A 19,000-nucleotide genomic window follows, 5' to 3' on the forward strand; every position below is an offset into this window, starting at 1 on the left:
AATTTACATGTCTGTGCTGTTCAAGAGGCCAATATTAAAAGAGCGGGTGTGTGGTTTTCCTTAAACTTGCAGGGGGTGGGGGTGGTAAACGTTCCATGGAGAAGAATTTGGAATTCGGATGATGGATGAATAAGTAGTTGGAAAATGCTGGCATCCGCACAGACTGACCTCAAGTCTGAATGGCAGTGGGTTTATATTTTCGCACACCAAAGGAAAGGGAATGGGTGGTTACGTAGTGCGTTGGAGAAGACGAAGGAGGGAGATCAAGCAACGGAAGCCATTTGATGCGCGTGGCCTAATTGGAGGAAGCAGAGGAAAGTGGTAATGTAAGGAGTAAGCATGAAGGGGGAAATAATTAACAGCTTCATTAGGCAAAACTCACCACTTGTACGTGTTTCTAACACACTCTAAGGGCAGACGCACTGAGACTCTGTGCAGACCAGATTTCTCTAAAACACAATGAACCACAGTTCTTGCAACAGGCAATTAGGTGTTCACATCACCCTTGTCAGCAATGCAGCGAGGGATTCACAGGGAAGTGGGATCTGATCCGTTTATTTTCTAAGTAGAAATCTTGCAGACATGGGCCTCATTAGGGCATCATTCCACCTGTGGAGAGCGAAACAGGTAGAGTTGACACGATCCCCTGGGGATTTGCAGACGTAATGCCCATTATCACTAATAGACACCCAGTACCCAAATCCCAGAGCGTCTAGCTGAGACTATGCCCCTAAGTATTTGGCATGCTCTTCTGACGAGATGTTGTTGTCATGATGGCTGTTTTAATAAGGTTTTGTGTAATTGGAACAAGAACAGCACACACAGTGTGCCTTGGCGTTTTCCCCAAAGTGATTTATGAGATTGGAGGGGAAAGGATGCTGAAGGCATAAGGGGCGTGAGGACTTCTCCACCACAACTGCTTAAAGAACAGTCCAGAAGAATCAGCTTACATGCCATAAAGTAGAGAGTAAGAGAGTTTTCTGTCAGGGTTCTGGGACCTCAACTCTGATTATTTTTGTAGATTCATTTTATTCTCACTATGTATAAGCTCATTTCCAAGGAAACAGTATTCCAGCTCCTGAGTATTTGATTTACAGAGAAATTCAAGGTCAACAGACAGATCCCACCTACAGGCATCTAAGCTTTCTCCTGTTCTGCAGTGCCGGGGATAAACACGGGTTTTTTTTTTTTTTCCACATCCTGGGAAGAACTCTACCACTGAGCTACATCCCTAGTCCTCTTCCTACGCTTTATTTGGAAGCAGGGTCTTATTGAGTTTCTAGGGCTGGCCTTGGATTAACTTTGTATCCCAGGCTGGGGCTTGAACTTGTGACTGTCTTGCCTCAGCCTCCTCAGTAGCTGAGATTTACAAGCCTTCTCACCAGACCCAGTAAGAATATGTTTTCATCCAGGAAGTAAGTAAGATATGACAGTACCTGAAAATTAATTCTAGCGAATTGTGTGGCAAGCTTACATAGTGTGTGTGCCGTTGAAGGGTAGGGTAGATCGTGACGGATGTATAAGTCAGCCACTGTATCCTTGAGTGAGCACTCTTGAGAATACTTATGCAAACAGGGATGACCACAACGTCAGCAGGAAATACGGCTTCACTGGAGCAGCGTTGCTGCACAGACCACTTGTTGTGGAAGGGCGGGTCCTTATGTTAAGTGTGTCAGCAAACGCTTGGTGCACACCCTATGTAACTAAGAGTTTCATCAAGTCCAAGTGGAAGAGGGTTTAGAGGTGACTGAGAATAAATGCCCAGAAGATCCTTGAGTTGTCCTTAGATGAGCATCAATCAGGAGGCAGAGGCAGGAGGATCTCTGTGAGTTAGAGGCCAACCTGAAACAAAAGCTAGTTTCGGGACAGGCTCCAAAGCTACAGAGAAACCCTGTCTCAAAAAAAAAAAAAAAAAACCCACACACAAAAAAAGAAACACTAAGTCAACCCCAAAGATGGCAACTGAGAAGGGACTGGGGTCAGAGACTGTGATTTGCCCCAGGATGAAGGATGGTTTGTTATTTGTGCTTTAAAAGGAAAACCCAAAGCTGATTCCTGGACTTTTGTTTGGCCTCCAATCAACCTCCTGGTTTCCTTTGTCAGTCTACCATATATCTACTGTGATCCGTATTTCCTCATCAAAGTTCATGGTACCCAGATTTATTTCCATTTATTTTGATTTTTGTTTGTTTGTTTGTATTTTGGAGTCTGAGTTGGAAAGTAGGAATGTGTTTTGTGTTGTGTTGTTTGTAGCCCAGGAAATCCTGGTCTTAAACTGAGACAGTTCTGAAGCTGGAAATGAGCAGAGCACACTCCCATGGTGGCGGCCAACATATTGCTAGAAAAATGCTCCAGATCACCTTCTCCCAACTCAGCCGCTCCTTCTTCCTTGTCCACGGCATCCTGTCAGCTCGCTTCCTCATCAGGGCCCAGACCCAAGCATCAGGCATTCCGCACCTGTGTGAGACTCTGGGCAGGGAACGCGGGAGTTAGTTGGGTCAGCTCGCTGCTAACCGTGAATGACTGCCTGTGAAGTCTGGGGTTTAATCACATGGCCCAGCTGCTCCCAGAGTGCTGTGGACACAGCTGCCCTAAGAATATTCTCCTGTGTAACAGGATACAACCTGCTTACCCCCTTCCAGCTTATAAAATAATGGCTGGGTAAGAGCACACTCAGCTTTTCAGGAGTGAGTGCTACATAGGCAGGTCCTACTGGTATGTTTTCCACTGAAAGCAGAGAGAGAGAGAGAGAGAGAGAGGCACACACAGACACATGCAAGCACACACACACTCACCTAACCATACACATGAAGAAACCCTTACTTTTTAATTGCAAAGTATAATGGAACTAAAAATCAAAGCTTCTGCTAATAGCCTCCTTCCTCTCGTCCAGAACATTTCCCATTCCCGAGATCAATAAGCCTTGCTGCTCTTACATTTGCACGGCTTGTGTTTAGCATATCTGTCACCCATTAAGGAAAAAGTATTTTTGAAGACCCTGGATTTTAAAGGAGAAAAATTAGAAAAATATTAAGCTGAGGTTATTATTTTTAATGACTACGGAATCCTGCATCACTTCTGCTTTGGAAGCCTTTGAACTGTTAACCTGTGTTTCTGAGTGTGCCTTCGTCAGTGCGTAATTAGGGGGAATTCCTTAGGAAGTAATTGATATGAAGACCATATGACTTCAAATTTACAACAGGCTATTTAAAGGTTAAATTTTTATGAAGGTTGTAAGTGTGTCTAATTAGTGAAAATGGGTATTTTGCCCATGTCTGAGGGGAGAATTATTGCAATCTGGGTCATTAAGGAAGGTATCTTGAATCAATGACATTTTCACAGCACTGTAATAATCTACTGTGTTACACACAGAAAGAAGTGTTAAAGGAGCCATTGGGTTTGGCTTGATACTACATAGTTACATAAAAGGAAACTCAACATGCACATTAAATAGTTATGAGCACAGGAACACTCTTCATCGAGAATTCAGAGTTCTTGGCTAGCATGCCTGGCTTGTAAAAGAAAAGAAAATCAAGGGAACAAGTGAGACTCTTCAACTTCAGAAAGCCAACCCTGAAATTAGACATGGAAACTGCTTGAGGAAAATGGCCAGGCTCCTGAGCCAGAGTGTGGTGAACAGGACCCGCCTCAGCCTTGCATTGTGGCACTTCCTGGGTCCTCACTCTACAGCATTTTGGAAAAAGTCTTCATTCCTGTTACAAGAGTCTCTAGATTGCCCAGGGAGAGTCAATGGAAAAGATAGACGCTGGATGGTATGGGGCACAGGGAGACGACGTGGAAAAACCTAGAACGTAAAGCCATTCTGAATGGCCTGCCACCCCCTGAGCAGCTGAGGGCTGTTCCTTTGCTGTGTCGTTTTCCTTTACCTTTAGGAGCCAGCCAATGACTCTAACAGGAAATGCTTCTCTTCTGACAACACACACATACACACATACATACACATACACACATATACACACAACACACACATACACATATACATACACACACAACACACACATATACACACATACAACACATACATACACAACACACATACACCCATACACACACAACACACACAACATACACATACACACAACACATATACACACACAACACACACACATACATATCCATCAACAACAACAAACAGACAGCACCTCATTATGAAGAAGTAAACATGTAGTGACCACGGTTTGGGATGTAACCTCAGGGTCAACGTGGCTGCCGTGTGGAATTCTGAGAACATAGCTACTGAAAGAGTAGATGATGCAGTGTAAGGGAGATGCGGGATGATTGCTGGGGCACCTACAGGGAGAGGGGCCTGTAGGACTCTGAGCAGAGCTGAGCAATTCCCCAATCCTGGGGCCGTTCTCTCAAAGGAGCTGTGGGCCCTCGGTGCAGCAGACCCCTCGTGCAGTCCCAGAAATGTGCTCAGCCTTTCATGAGAAGCGCCAGGGGACATTCTTCCTCTCGGGCAGTGGTTCTCAACCTTCCTGACGTGGTGACCCTTGAATGCAGTTCATGTAGTGGTGACCCCCAACCATGAAATTATTTTTGTTGCTACTTCATAACTGTAATTTTGCTATTGTATGTTGTGTAAATAGTTTTGGAGATACAGGCTTGCCAAAGGGGACGTAGCGCACAGTTCGAAAACCACCGCAACTGGATACGAAGTCTTGTCCCACCCGTGACCGTGGTGCAGCTTTCAGTTCCGTCCTCTGCAGAGGTCAGTCCTGGTGGGCATCACCTCCAACTCTGCCACTTCGCGTTTAACACTTTACTTCCTTTTCTTCACTGTGTTTACTGAGGTTCTAAACAAGTCCTAAAAAACAAGGCCATCTGATTCTGTGCCCAGAGACCGATTAGAGAAAACCAGGCTCACGCATTTGCCTTAGTCAAACCTTCTGGACCGAGTTTAGTCAGTTTGGAATATCGACACCATGATGGTTTAGCCAGAAGTAGTCACTGAAACAGTTTGTCAGACCTCTGATTCATATTGAACTCCTAACATTTAAGGCAGAATAGAAGGAATTATAATGCCAAACTTATCAGTCTTGTCAAATGTATGTCATTGCTTAGAAAGCTGATTTCTTTCCTGAATTGTGTGTGCCTGTGTGTGTGTGCGCTCAAGCAAGGCTGGGGTGTCTATGTATAACTGTTGTTCATACAAGTATGTTCTTGTGCACAGGTGGAGGCATGAGGAAAACCTCAGCTGTCCTTCCTTAGGCACCATGCACTATTTTTTATTTTTATTTTTATGAGACGAAGATCCATGTAGCCAAGGCAGACTTAAAACACACTAAGTAACTGAAGATGACCATGAACGTCCAGTCCCCTTGCTTGCACCTCCTAGGTATTGGAATCATAGGTTTGTACCACTGTGTGGTGCTGGGGATGGAGCCTGAAGCTTCTGACAGGCTAGCCAAGCCCTCCTCTACAGCCATAGCCTTCTCCTTGTGACTCCACATAGGAATTTTCTCCATTATGTTTCCTCATAGAGCACAAGCAATGTTAGCCCTCTACCTGAGTTCAAAGAAATCAGGTTGCTGAAGTAGAGAAGAAAGTTCAGTCATTAGTGTATTTATTTGTTTGTTTGTTCATTTTTGTTTGTTGAGACAGTGTTTCTCTGTGTAACAGTCCTGGCTGTCCTGACATCTGCTTTGTAGACCAGGCTGGCCTCAAACTCACAGAAACCCACCTACCTCTGCTTCCCAAGTGCTGGGATTGAAGGTGTGCACCACCATGCCTGGCCTTGTTTTAAATAAAGGAAATCTGCTTATGTAATGGAGTATGTGTTCCTGGTCACTACTGTCTTGTTTGCACAGGTGAACCTGTGGAGCGATGGGCAGGGAATGTTGGCACCTTTAGCTACTTTCTGCGGCGCTTGGGAGAAGTGGTGTGAAAACATACACTTTATGCTGTTTGATTTTAACTGGCTTGATCGTGTTCCTTTTCCTTTCTGCAAAGCTGGTCATTAAAGGCACTGGAGTCTGGGGAGCCCCTTGGATGGGAGCGTGGGGTTCTGTGTTCTCTTGGCTGAACTACATCTGTGCTGAGATCACAGAACCTCTCTCAAAATGATGGCCTTTTATGTAGCCAGATGGCTAAACTCACCCCGAACAGTGAGTGTCCTGCTCTTTGGAGACTAGTGAGGTTAAGGCCAACACCTACTTTTCTCCTGAACACACAATTACTTCTTCACATCTTTGTCAATCACAATGCCACCTAGAGATTTTCAAATCCTTTCTTCTCCCCTAAGGTTGTTCCCAATCCAAGATAATTAAGGACTTGAATTTATAAATTCATTAGTCGGTAAAGGAAGTCAGTGAAAAGAAAAAAAATCACATAAGAACCAGTGAGATATAGTGGTGTGTGTGTACGTGTATGTGTGTATACAGGTGTGTACATGTGTGTACAGATGTGCACAGGTGTGGAGGCTAGCAGACAACCTTAGTTGTCATCCTCAGGAATCCTGGTCACCTCCTTTGAGACAGGGTCTCTCAGGAAGTTCGATTGTTTGACCAGTGTTTCCCAGGGATCCTCTTGTCTCTGCCTCCATAGCCCTGGCATTGTGAGCAACACCAGGTCTGCTTTTGATCTGAGTTCTGGTTCTCAGACTGATGCCTTTATACTTGCAAAGCAATGCTTGAGCTGCTGGGCACCGGGAGAACTCCGGGACTTCACTGGTTTGCAGGTTGTCATGGAGACTCTGGATGACAGGAGTTTGTCATTCGCTGAGTTATTTACTGCATGAGGAGTTGACTGTGGTGTGTGTAGAATACATGCCAAGGTGGCGTCTGATGGCACGACACCGTGTTACTGATAAACCCACCATCTGACTACAGAATCCGGGCACGAGACACAGGCGCAGGAGCGGATGCTCGGGTCTTCCCCCAGCACTGGGATCCTTCCACTGAACACCAGGGATAAAGCAGAGGAACTCTGTCCAGTTTGACCTGCTGCCCTTGGGGCTTCACTCTGACGCCAGAGGCTCCTTAGACTCAGATCTTGTTCTGGGCTGGGGTTTCCTTACTCTAAGACTTGGACTGTAAGTTAGTTTCAGAGTGGTGTCTGCTCAACACAAAACTCTCTCTCTCTCTCTCTCTCTCTTTGTGTGTGTGTGTGTGTGTGTGTGTTGTTCCTCAGGCACTCCCCTATACACACACACAGACACCCCTTACTTTTGACACAGGGTCTCTCACGGGCCTGGACCTTGCTGATTAAGCTCCACTGGCTGGCAGACATGACCCCAGGATCCTTCCATCTCTGCCTCCCCAGTGCTGGGATTACAAGCATGCACCATCCTGCCAGCTTTTTCACATGGGGTTTGGACTCAGGTCTTTGGTGCTTCGGATGCAATTATTTCACCGGCTGAGCCCTCTTCCACCCAGGAGTGTCACTCAGAGAGGCTTTTAATCTGTGTCAGTCCCTTTCCACTTTCCCCCCCCCCCCTCCCCCCCCTCCTACCCCCTTCCCCACCTCCACCCCCCACCACTGCTGCCCTTTTCCTTTTGCTCTCTACTTTCTTAGAAAGGATGGCTAGCTGTTTGAGGGACCTTACTGCAAAAAGAATAATCCCACCTACTTGGCACCGAAAAGGTTGCAGGGCAATTATTAGGGGAGAAAAAAAAAACCCTTAAAGATGCAAGTATTTGCCAACTGTAGTTCCTGCAGCTCTGATTAGCAAATTCTCTTGATCCCCAGTGAATAATTACTAATTAATCAGGAGGGTTTTTTTTTAAGCTCTTAAAATTAGCACGTTGGGTCCTGAAGCCTGAAAAAAAGAATTATGGCTTTATTTCTTCTTTCTAAAGAATTAAAGAGAAAATTGAGGATTAGGAATCGTCTGATACTGCAAACCAGAGGCACTGCTTTCCCGACCTGGAGGCTGCTCCCCAGGGTTCCCACCCATCCCCGAGCAGGGAGCTTTTCATGCTCATAGCAGGAATCCAACTGCAGACCATTAAGTCACTCCTGGCACAGCAATGAAAACACTTAGTGGACTTGTTACCAGGGGTCAGAGTCTGGGCTGAGTGCTTCCGGGTTCTTGGCCTCTCACACCGAGAACTGAAAATAAGATATAACACAGATTCGCCACAGAATCAAGACAACTCTATTTGGAGCAAAAGGATAGTACAGATTTCAAAGAGGAGCAGTGTCAAAATCGACAGCAGGCCACATGAGCAAAGATTCCCAAGCACCTGATCACTGCTCAGGGCTTCCTTCTACGTGCTTCACGAAGAAGGCATGGTTACTAAGGGACAAGAGTCTGGGCGGTTCTCTGTTTTAATTCCTGTGATCATGGTCATTTCTCTACTGTCCAGGTTTCCACCCACAGTGCACGCCCACTTATGCATAGGCATGAGATGCTAAATAGGGAATTCTTCCTAAAAGCTGACTAGAGAACCTTTTGTCTTATTGTACCCGCTGAATCAGTCCATCTATTCTTCAGACCCAGATAGATTTGGACTAGGCTCGAACAGAAACTGTCTGCATTTGAGTGTTACTGAGGATGGAAAAATGTATACCATTGTCCAAAGAGTGTGGCCCAGTGTAGGTGGGGTTCTAAGGTGGATGGGTGCATTGTTTGGAGAGGGGTGCATAGTGCCTGCAGGTGAAGGAACTAGACTGCCAAGTGCATTGTTACAAGAGAGTGTGTCTGTGTGCATAACCTCAAACCAGTGGGCGTCCCAGGTGCTACCCTGGTTTTATACCTTCCCTGCTTCAAGTTTAGTGATGTAAAGAAAAAGAAACTTTATATGGCGTGTGTGCACTGTGTCCGCTAACTCCACTACTGACGCTGGCTTCGATTTACTTGTTCCTGGCAGTGGTACTGAGGCAGAACTACCGTCAGTGTGAGCAGTTTTCTAGATATCAGGGCCTGATCATACGCTGTGAATCCATCACGTCGCACGCAACCCATTTCCTGGGCACTAGCAAAACTACATTTTCTAAGCTACGAAACCCGCAGCCTGCTGTGCACTGAGGGTACCCATGGGAGAAAAGAAATCTCTGTCCCGGCAAATCTCATGCGGTGGTGTGCACCAGCAATTGCAGCCTGCAGGTGACAGACATGGGTGGATCTGAACTTCAGCTAGAGGGCAAGTTCAGGCCATCCTGGAGTAAGTGAGCCCCTGTCTCAAGACAAGCAAGCAAACAGAAACCAAATAAACGAAACCAATGACACCCGTCATCCATTCACTTTTCTATGTGTTTATGGCCTCCTTATACGGCTCACTTCATAGCCCCACCTCTCTTGGAAAGGGAACATTGTATAAATTTAGTTTTTCTAGCTCTCCAAGTTTACTCCCATTCTGTCCATTTTATAGATGAGCATCTGAGATTCGCAGACACACATCAGTACCTGTCCAGCACACCATGATATTGCTGAGGTAGAAGCTAAAGCTTTAGCCCATGGATATTTGGAGGTAAACTCCAGACACAGACTGTAGCAACAGTCATTCCTTGTAGACAAAGCTCTTATCCATCAAGATGGTAGAGATGGGGCCTGAGCCTCAGAGAAAGATGCTGACTGAAGTCCTTGCTGCTCCAGCTTGGCTCCACTGGACTTTGTTAAAACAAACCCAGTTAGCTTTAATCTCTATCTTTGGATTGGAAAGCTGAGCAGGAGAGGACAGTATTGTATGTTTTAAAAAGTCTTAGAGGTATAAGGGCTAGATCGGCGGCTCGGTTGGTGGAGCACCTGCCTGGCATGCACAAAGCCTGGCCCCTCGTAAACTTAATGTGATAGTGTTCACCTGTAACCCCGGCACTCCTGAAGCAGAGGTCGAACAATCAGAAATGCAGTCATACTTGCTACACAGTGATTTTAGGCCAGCCTGAGCTCCAGGAGACCTTGTCTCAAAACATAAACTTTATGAGACCCTGTCTCAAAAAGTAAGCACAGTGCTTGCAAGATGGTTCAGCAGGTAAAGGCCTTTGTTGCAAAAATCTCATGACCTGAACTTGATGCCCAGATCCCACATAACAAAAGGAGAGAACCAACTTCTCTTACACACACGCGCGCGCGCGCGCGCGCGCGCACACACACACACACACACATACCCCATAGTGAGCACAAACAACAACTAAACTAAATAACGACTAAATAAACAAACACGTAAGGTTGTAAATAAGAGGAAGTCAGTGCTCACATGCTCCTCTCAACCTTTCCCTTTCGCGTAACTTAGCCAGTTATCCAAATCCCTTATAAGGAGTTTGGGAAAGTCGGTCTCTGTCTCTGCCTCTGTCTCTCTGTTATTCTCTCTGTGTCTCTGTCTGTCTCTCCCTCCTCCCCCTCTCCTGGAGAACAGTGGAAAGCTGGCCAGAAGTAAAACTGTCCCATGAAGTGGGAGGGGAATGAGTTACAAACGCTAACGTCTTCCAGGTGGCCGCTTTCCTTGGGAAGTAAATGTATTGTAATTAAAATCATGTGAACTTTCTAGAACAAACTCTCTCGGAGCCTGACGCCAGGAGATGCTGCTCCTTCTGTAGCGCACTTGCTCCAAGAGAGGTGTGCCTGACTGCCCCTCCAAAATCCAGGCATTGTGGCATCCAAGCCAATCCTAAAATCATTCTCATGTAAAGGTCTCTTTTATTTTCAATCTAGGCTGCAAATAAATCTTAATTATGATGTGAAATTCCACACAGACAGAAGCTTAAAGTCCAAGTATTTCCTATTAAACATATAAACGCGGTCGTTGTTCTATACCACGTGTCTGGAATCCTTTGGGGGTTTTTGGAACAGGACCTTGCTGTGTCGTCCTGGATAGTCTCTAACTCTACGTAGAGCAAAGTGGCATCCAACTCCTCAGTGGCACTTACAGGGATCCATTGCCGCAGCCAGGTTTGTGCACCTGCCCCAAGCTTTGATGGGACCCAGAGCTCCGTGCATGCTACACAGACTGACCTGCATCCTCAGCCCCCCGATTCTTGTTTTTCATCCAGTGACACCGAGAAATGATGTCAGCGATGTCATTTTGCTCCCAACTGGGTGCCAACAGTAGCTTCCCCACCAGGGCTCACCCACAGTTGACTCTCAAGCTGGTGATGGAGGTTGCTTTCAGCCACTCAGCCGATCATTTCTGCTTGTTCAACAAGAACTAAACTCTGTTTCTTATAGGCGTGCCTGACCACCTTTTCCTCTTGACCATCTGTGGCCATTGAAACCCTACTGGTCCCTCAATGCCTTTCTTAATTTAGAACGTTTTCTCATTGACATTTTCTTCAATGAATATTTGTGTGTGTGTGCACACGTGTGTGTGTGTGTGTGTGTTTGCACATGTACATGTGTGCGTGTGTTCTGGAGACTAGAGGGCAACAGCAGGTGTTGTTCTCAGCCACTCATTTCTTTTAAAAAATGCTTTAGATTTATTATTATTTTTATTTCATATAGATGAGTGTTTTGCTTGTGTCTACACAGCAACTACAGCACTCAACTCAAGGGGGACAAGAAATGGTTTATTATGAGCCAAATTTGAGTAGCCATGGCCCCAAAGCGTGGACTTAGATTACCCCAAATGCATATTCCAATATGGACACAGTTTCATAGTAACAGAAAAATAAGGTCATAAATCAAGGTACTTTCAAACTACATTGGAAACAGTAAGGGGCAGTTATAGCACAGCAGGGAAATCCTTGATATACCCCCCAGATGTTATCTGATGACTTTAGCCTGTCGGTTGGTGGGAAATTAGGGTCTCCTTAAGTTTGTTAATACATTTCAAAAGTTTTTGTTGTTGTTGTTGTATCTATAGTCAAGGTACTGGATCAATCACAGAGACAGGCAAGAGCAAGCAAATGGCTGTTTGGTGGGCTAAAGAAAGACCAAGACAAATTGGAATTAGGCTCTGGACCTGCAAACTTCCAAGCTTCCCATAGTCACTGAAGTTTTAATAAGTCCGTCAGCCTCTGTAGACATAGCTTCTTTCCAGGAATCCCCACTCATAACTACATGTGGACCATGAGTGTTTGATGCCATCAGAGGCCAGAAGAAGGCATCAGATTTCCTGGGTCTGGAGTTATGAGTTATGGATGGTTGGAAGGAACCATGTGTGTGCTAGGAACCAAACCCAGATTCTTTGCAAGGTCAACAAGTGTTCTTAACTGCTGAGCTATCTCTCCAGCTCAGATACTTTAGTTTTTGAGGTATAGTCTCTCGCTGAACCTTGGTCTCCTCTCTTCAGCTAAGGTGGTGAACTAGTGAGTTTCAGAGACACTATTGTTGCTCTACAAAGCACTGGGGTTACACACGCATACACACCACACAAGCTTTGACCATGGGATCTGGGAATCTTAACTCAGGTGTGATATAATAGATATATCAGATACTAATATATCTATTAGTATAGATGATAATATTAAATATTAAAATTTTAATACGTGAAGTTAGGTTCATAAGATTCACCCAATTGTTAAAAAGCAAGCCAGTTTATTATAATATCATGGAGTGGCAATATTAATTCTGTCAACATGACACAATCCAGAATCACTTGGGAAGGAAATTCCAATGTGGGATTGTGTAGATCAGGCTGACCTGTGGTTATATCTACATGGAATTATCTTGATTACGCTCATTGAAGAGGAAAGAAAGACCCACTCACTGTGGGTGGCAGCATTCTCTAGTCACAGTGGCAAGGCTTGAGAACACTGGTCACATTACATCCCTAGTCAAGTGCAGAGGGCAATGAATGAATGAACACATGCTTGTAGATGCTCAGATCACTTTTCCCATCCATAGCCAGTTCAGGACACCCTGCCTAGGGTGTCCAGGTTCTCTGCTGCAGTGCAGGCTCTCCACAGGCCGCAAAACCGAAGAAGGGCCACCTCCAACTGAAACCTCCAAAGCTGTGAACCAGTATAACCTTTTCACTTTAGAAGTTGAATGTCTGAGTGCCTGAGAATGTAATCTTGATAGATAGATGATAGATAGATAGATAGATAGATAGATAGATAGATAGATAGATGATAGATAGATAGATAGATAGATAGATGATAGATAGATAAATAGATAGATGATAGATAGATAGATAGATGATAGATAGATGATAGATAGATAGATAGATAGATAGATAGATAGATAGATAGATAGATAGATGATAGATATAGATAGGTAGATAGATGATTGATTGATAGATAGATAGATAGATAGATAGATAGATAGATAGATAGATAGAGGTTATGTATGTATGTATGTATGTGTGTGTGTGTGTGTGTGTGTGTGTGTGTGTGTGTGTTGCCTGTTTACCACATGCATGCCTGCTGGATTTCCTAGACCTGGGGTTACAGTTGGTTGTGACACCATATGGGTGCTAAGAATCGAACCCATGTCTTCCGCAAGCTCTGCCATGAATGAGCCATCTCCCAGCCCAGAGATCAATGTGTACCCAGAGCTAGACATGTTTCCTTCACAGTTGGGTAGGGGTGATGTTGGGGACCAGATTTCTCCATTGTGATTGTACTTGTGCCATGGTAGGGATGAGGAGGCGATCCTATTGGAGCATTAGAAAGACATCCATCCTGAGATTGCTCCTTCCTACTGGCTCCAGGATGTGTGGAAGCCAGGTGGAGGGAGATGGGGTCTAGGCACAATAACTCTCTGTCTCAGGAATCATCCTATAGAGTGCTGGCTTTTCTTCCATTAGTGTCTCCACCTCAGCATTATGGACCATCTGTGCTTTCCTGAGAAAACCCGGCTTGTTCCTCATCTGTTCACCACCACACCCCTCTGGAGTCTGGAGCCACTCTGCAGTGAGCCACTCTGTTTCTTATTCCCTGTTGTCCTACCTGACGATTTTCCTAAAACCATAATCCAAGCCTTTCTAAAGGAAAGAAAAATAATCCCATGGTCTTTCTTTTTCTTCCTTCCTTCCTTCCTTCCTTCCTTCTTTCCTTCCTTCCTTCTTCCCTCCCTCCCTCCTTCCCTCCCTCCCTCCCTCCCTCCCTTCCTTCCTTTTTCCTTCCTTCTTCCCTCCATCCTTGTCTCCCTCCTCCCTCCCTCCCCCTCCCTTTCTTCCTTCCTTCCTTCCTTCCTTCTTTCATGACATGATTCTCTGTACCATCCTGGCTATCCTGGAACTGGCCCTATAGACCAGGATATCCCCAAACTCTGAGATCAGTCAACCTCTGCTCCTGAAGACTACAGGAATTCTTAAGATGGAATTCTTTATTGTTCTATCACTCTCCTGGATGGCTGTCAAGATTATAACTCTTTCATCAGGTAGGGTGAGGTTGGGAATTAATGCAGGCAAAGGTCTGTGGCTCCTGAAGGGCTTGATTCCAAGTCACTGAGGGACGACCCGTTTTAATTGCAGAAGGCTACGTGGATGTCCGTGTTGCCTTTCAGGAAGTACGCATCTGCTCAGCCACCTCCATCACACAATGAAGACTCTGACTCTAGCTGAAGAGTGCCACCCCCAAAGTGTTGGTTGCCTTCTGAATCGTTTTAAAATCCATGCTAAGTTTACATTCCCTAGGGAGTTTACATTTTCTTTGCAGTGATCAAGGAGCCACGTCGACATTGTGAACATGGAGGACAGAATGGGGCCATTTCCTGAATTCCCACCTGGAAGGGTGACCCCTTCCCTAGTTACTTGGAGCATACATCCCACCCATCCCTACCCTCACCCCAGCAGGAGGAGTCAACTTGTGCTAGCAGAGTTTCCACTGTGGCTTCCTGAATTAATTAGATTCCTCAGGTGTAAGTTTTCTGGTCTCCCCAAGCTGCTGGAGCCAAACAGGTGCCCCCTCTCTCTCACTCTGCAGGGCCCGGTGCCTCAGCTGAGGATCCTGACATTCTAAGCCAGGGTGTGTGCCTCCCTGGCAGGCAGCAGCAGCAGAGCAATGCACAGCCTTTTGGGGTGGGGGTGAGAAGGGGGTGGTGGTGGGAGGGAATGTCAAAATTTGCAAACTTGGGATCCTGGGCACAGGGCCAATAAGGGCTGAGTGAGTCGCCTTGGTGTTCCAGGGAAGGAAGCTGGCCCACCAGCTGCATTCTGGGCATGGTGTCTGAGGGAGAATGGTGGGGAATGGGACCGGTGTCAGCTCCAGAGGGAGATGCCAGCTGCTTCCTCTTTACCCCTTCAGTGACACTTCTCTTAAGGCTTGGGCGGGATCCACTCTCCTGAAAGTGTTCGAGAAAGCCTATTCCCTGTGTTCCTGGGGCCTGATTGGATAGTACTTTGCAGGGAGTGCTGAAATGTTAGCAGCCTTCCAGCACCCAAATGTGACTACAGTATCCCTGAATAACTCAATTTCCTAACATTGGCACTGTCTATGGCTTATCTCTCGCTGGGAAGGGATTCTAATTCACACCCCTCTCACTTTTAAAAATAGCTTACGCGGTTGCCAAGGGGAGGGCCTGGTATTTACTATCAGAGAATATATGAATTAAAATACTAGCTCCCTCCTCCCCCTCCCTTGAGATTCTCTGGCAGCAGGCAGCCCAGCACTCTGATACCTGGGAGAAAGCCCGTCCCACAGAAGGGGCCTTCCTCCTTCACAGAGGCCTGACCCACCTCTCTTATTTGTGCCTGGAAGGCAGCGCGCACCAGGATTTAGTCACTTAGTATTCATGCCGTGTCAAGATTGGAGTGAAAGCTTATATTGCCAAGCTGGGGGTGCGGTGGCCAGACCAAACACACAGCAAGCAGTTCACATCACAGTTAGATTAGAAGAAAGCGCGGGGCAGAGTCTGCAGTACATGAAAGACATCACTCCATAAAGCCGGGTAGGGGAGGCTGTGGTGGGTCCGGACTCCTTCTTCCTCTGGTACCTCTGAAAGTTGGTGTGAGGGTTTTAAATATATTTTTCTCCTTCTTCTCTTGTCTGCCCCCCTCCCCTTTATCTTTTAAATATAAAGGATCTCTGCCAGGGATGAGATTGAAAGGAACAATTTCTCAATGCATTTCCACATTTCACAAAGGGTCAGTAATATGGGAGGTGTTAGCTAGCCCCGTGATTACTACTGGAAATAACAGATCCCACAAGGGAAATGGTGTTTGGACAATAATTCACATATGTTAATGCTTAGCTCCGTCAATGCCAGCTTTATTTTCTTCTCGATATACACAAAGCTGGCAGACAATTTTAACTGATGAGGTAATGTCATCTTTAATTTAAAGAGCCTTGAGCTGACCACTCTAAGCAGTGACATCATCCTGGAGACTGTCTCCTGGGTTTTCCGTAGACATAAGTCACGGGCCCTGGCAGTTTGGTTAACGACTGATGGTCATCATGAAAATTTCCCCCACTTGATTTCTTTTAAATTGCCAAATACAGTTTACATGACTGCCATATTTTAGCCAGGCCTGAAATGAATATATCTCAGCAAGTTAAGGTTTAAAATAAATGGGTTACAATGGTTTTTGTGTGAATTCTAGGGGAAAAAAAATGAAGATAAGTCAGGTTTGCCGGTCTCCCAGGTGGCTTGGTAAATAAAAGGAATGGAAGGGCTGGGGAGATGGTTTGTTAGGTACAACTATCGCTGTACAAGCATGAAGTCCTGAGTTTTAATCTCCAGGAACCACATACAAAGCTGGGCGTGGCAGTATGTATCTGTAACCACTCACACTGGGAGGTGAAGATGAGGGTCTCTGGAGCTGGTTCACTGCCCAGTCAGCCCAGCCTAACCTCTGACCTACACACACACACATACTCCCCTACACGAACATACAGACACACATGAGCACGCACACACACACACACACACACACACACACTCCCCTACACGAACATACAGACACACATGAGCACGCACACACACACACACACATACTCCCCTACACGAACATACAGACACACATGAGCACACACACACACACACATACTCCCCTACACGAACATACAGACACACATGAGCACGCACGCACACACACACACACACACTCCCCTACACGAACATACAGACACACATGAGCACACACACACACACACACTCCCCTACACGAACATACAGACACACATGAGCACGCACACACACACACACACACACACGCACACGCACATGCTCATGTTTTAAAGAAGGAAGGAAGGAAGACAGAAGCAAAACACTAAGCAATACAACACCAGACCAATGAAAACCTCGTTCTGCTCCAGGACACACTGTGTCCACTGATGACAGTTTTCTGCCTTTTATAGATCCTTACGCCCCAAGCGCACGTTCACCCACTTTGACCCCTCACCATTGGTCCTGTTAGTATGATTATGAAGCCTGAGTTTTCCTTGATGATTTCACAGTTGTGTTGATTCTTTTCCCTTTAAAGATTCTGTCTGCCGGGTATAAACAAGGTTACTTTCCAGTCTTACAACGCCCTCCCCTCCTCTTCCAGACTTTAAACCATGCTTTGTGGCACAAGTGTAGGCTGGGGAGGTATTCCGTCTCAGCCACTGAATGCGGCTAAAGAGAGAGTCCTTTCTCAGAAGACTGGAGTTGGACAGAATGGCGTTAAATAGTGAAGAATCTGTTTATTATTCCGTGGCCATATGTTTAGAAGGTCGCTCACAGAAATCAAAGTATTGTTCACGGGGGCACTCCAGCCAAGGAGACATTCCGAATTCATAAGAGAACCTCGCAGTTTGAAAAGAATGCCCCGCATTATGCACGGGACACCCCTACCACGGACAAAGCCACACTACTTAATAATAGAGAATTGTGCTTCAGAGAGTTTGCTTTTTCTTGCTAATTGGTTGCTTTAACTGACATTGTCTGCAAGTATAATGGACACCATTATTCTTAATGGTTCTGTGCTGTTGATGATGTGCACAGGCAAGGCGGTCCATTTTAATTATTGCATCTCCCTCTGTGTTTCTTCCCTCCACGAGGAGCAGCGCTAAATGCAGATGGTGCATTTTCCCCCTTGACAGACCATACCAGATGTGAAGTTTCCCAAATTCTGAAGTCGGAAGGACCTTGTTCTCCACCTCACAGTCCCTCCCTTTCTTGTTTGCAAGGTATGACTACGTGGAGGTGATTGATGGAGACAACGAAAACGGCCGCCTGTGGGGCAAGTTCTGCGGGAAGATCGCACCTTCTCCCGTGGTGTCCTCAGGGCCCTTCCTCTTCATCAGATTTGTCTCTGACTACGAGACGCATGGGGCAGGCTTTTCCATCCGTTATGAAATCTTCAAGCGGGGTAAGTGACTTCCATAGGAACAAGAGTGACTAAATGAGTCTTCAGTGTTGTTTGGTTTCCCAAAAGATCACGTGACAAACAAAGATGAGGTCATGACCTTATCCTTTCATAAAGCATTTAACATTTCCCTTATAGAAATGTTGGGGAATATTTTCAATAAAGAAAACATATCCATGGTATGGCAGAAGTATGTTTAAAATGGATAAAGAATACTCAGAAATTTAAAAAAAAAATGGTGTTACCCTAATGTGTGACACCATCGTTGGCTATTTAAATTCAACGCATCACATTGAATTCTTGTACTGATTCTTATCTTTTCCAGAAATAAATTAAAGTGCTACTGGAGTTTAATATATTCTCTCTCCTTCTCCATCTCTCTCTGGCCCCCTCCGAGATCTCTAACTCAAATTGGTCTCCACTTGCTATGTGGCTGAGAATGACCTTGAACTCTATCCTGCTCCCTCCTTCTAGGTAGGAGGGTCACAAGTGTGTGGCTGCACATGGTTTATGCCGTGGTGGGGATGGAACTCCCGGCTTCATGCAGGCTTCACGCAGGCCAGGCAAGCTCTCTACCCACTCAGGAAGCATTCCTAGTTAACCCGACTTTTTCTAGGCCCACACCCAGGTTGTCCTCCGTGCATACATTGCATGCAGAACACAGAATGTCTGTGTGTATACGCATACTGTATACCCACATATTACATCTACCAATGTTTCTCTTAGTAGCTTCAAATTTCTGTGTGTAAAATTTGCTTCATTTCCCAACATGGTTGCTTCTATTTGAGAAATGAAAAAAAAAACCACTTTTCCATTTCTGCACATATATTTTGCATAAAAATATTCACAAAACTAATGCATAAATA

General features: G+C 45.6%; 1 protein-coding gene across 1 annotated transcript in view; it reads left to right on the top strand.

Moving 5' to 3' along the window:
• The window catches only part of Nrp1 (neuropilin 1), a 144,778-nt gene that overhangs the window by 41,001 nt on the left and 84,777 nt on the right, over positions 1–19,000 (top strand). Inside the window, 1 exon segment of the mRNA XM_038312800.1 lies at positions 17,956–18,137. Within this exon segment, the coding sequence (XP_038168728.1) occupies positions 17,956–18,137 (182 nt within the window).

This window comes from Arvicola amphibius, chromosome 15 (assembly GCF_903992535.2).
Source record: "Arvicola amphibius chromosome 15, mArvAmp1.2, whole genome shotgun sequence".
In the NCBI taxonomy this organism is placed as follows: Eukaryota; Metazoa; Chordata; class Mammalia; order Rodentia; family Cricetidae; genus Arvicola; species Arvicola amphibius.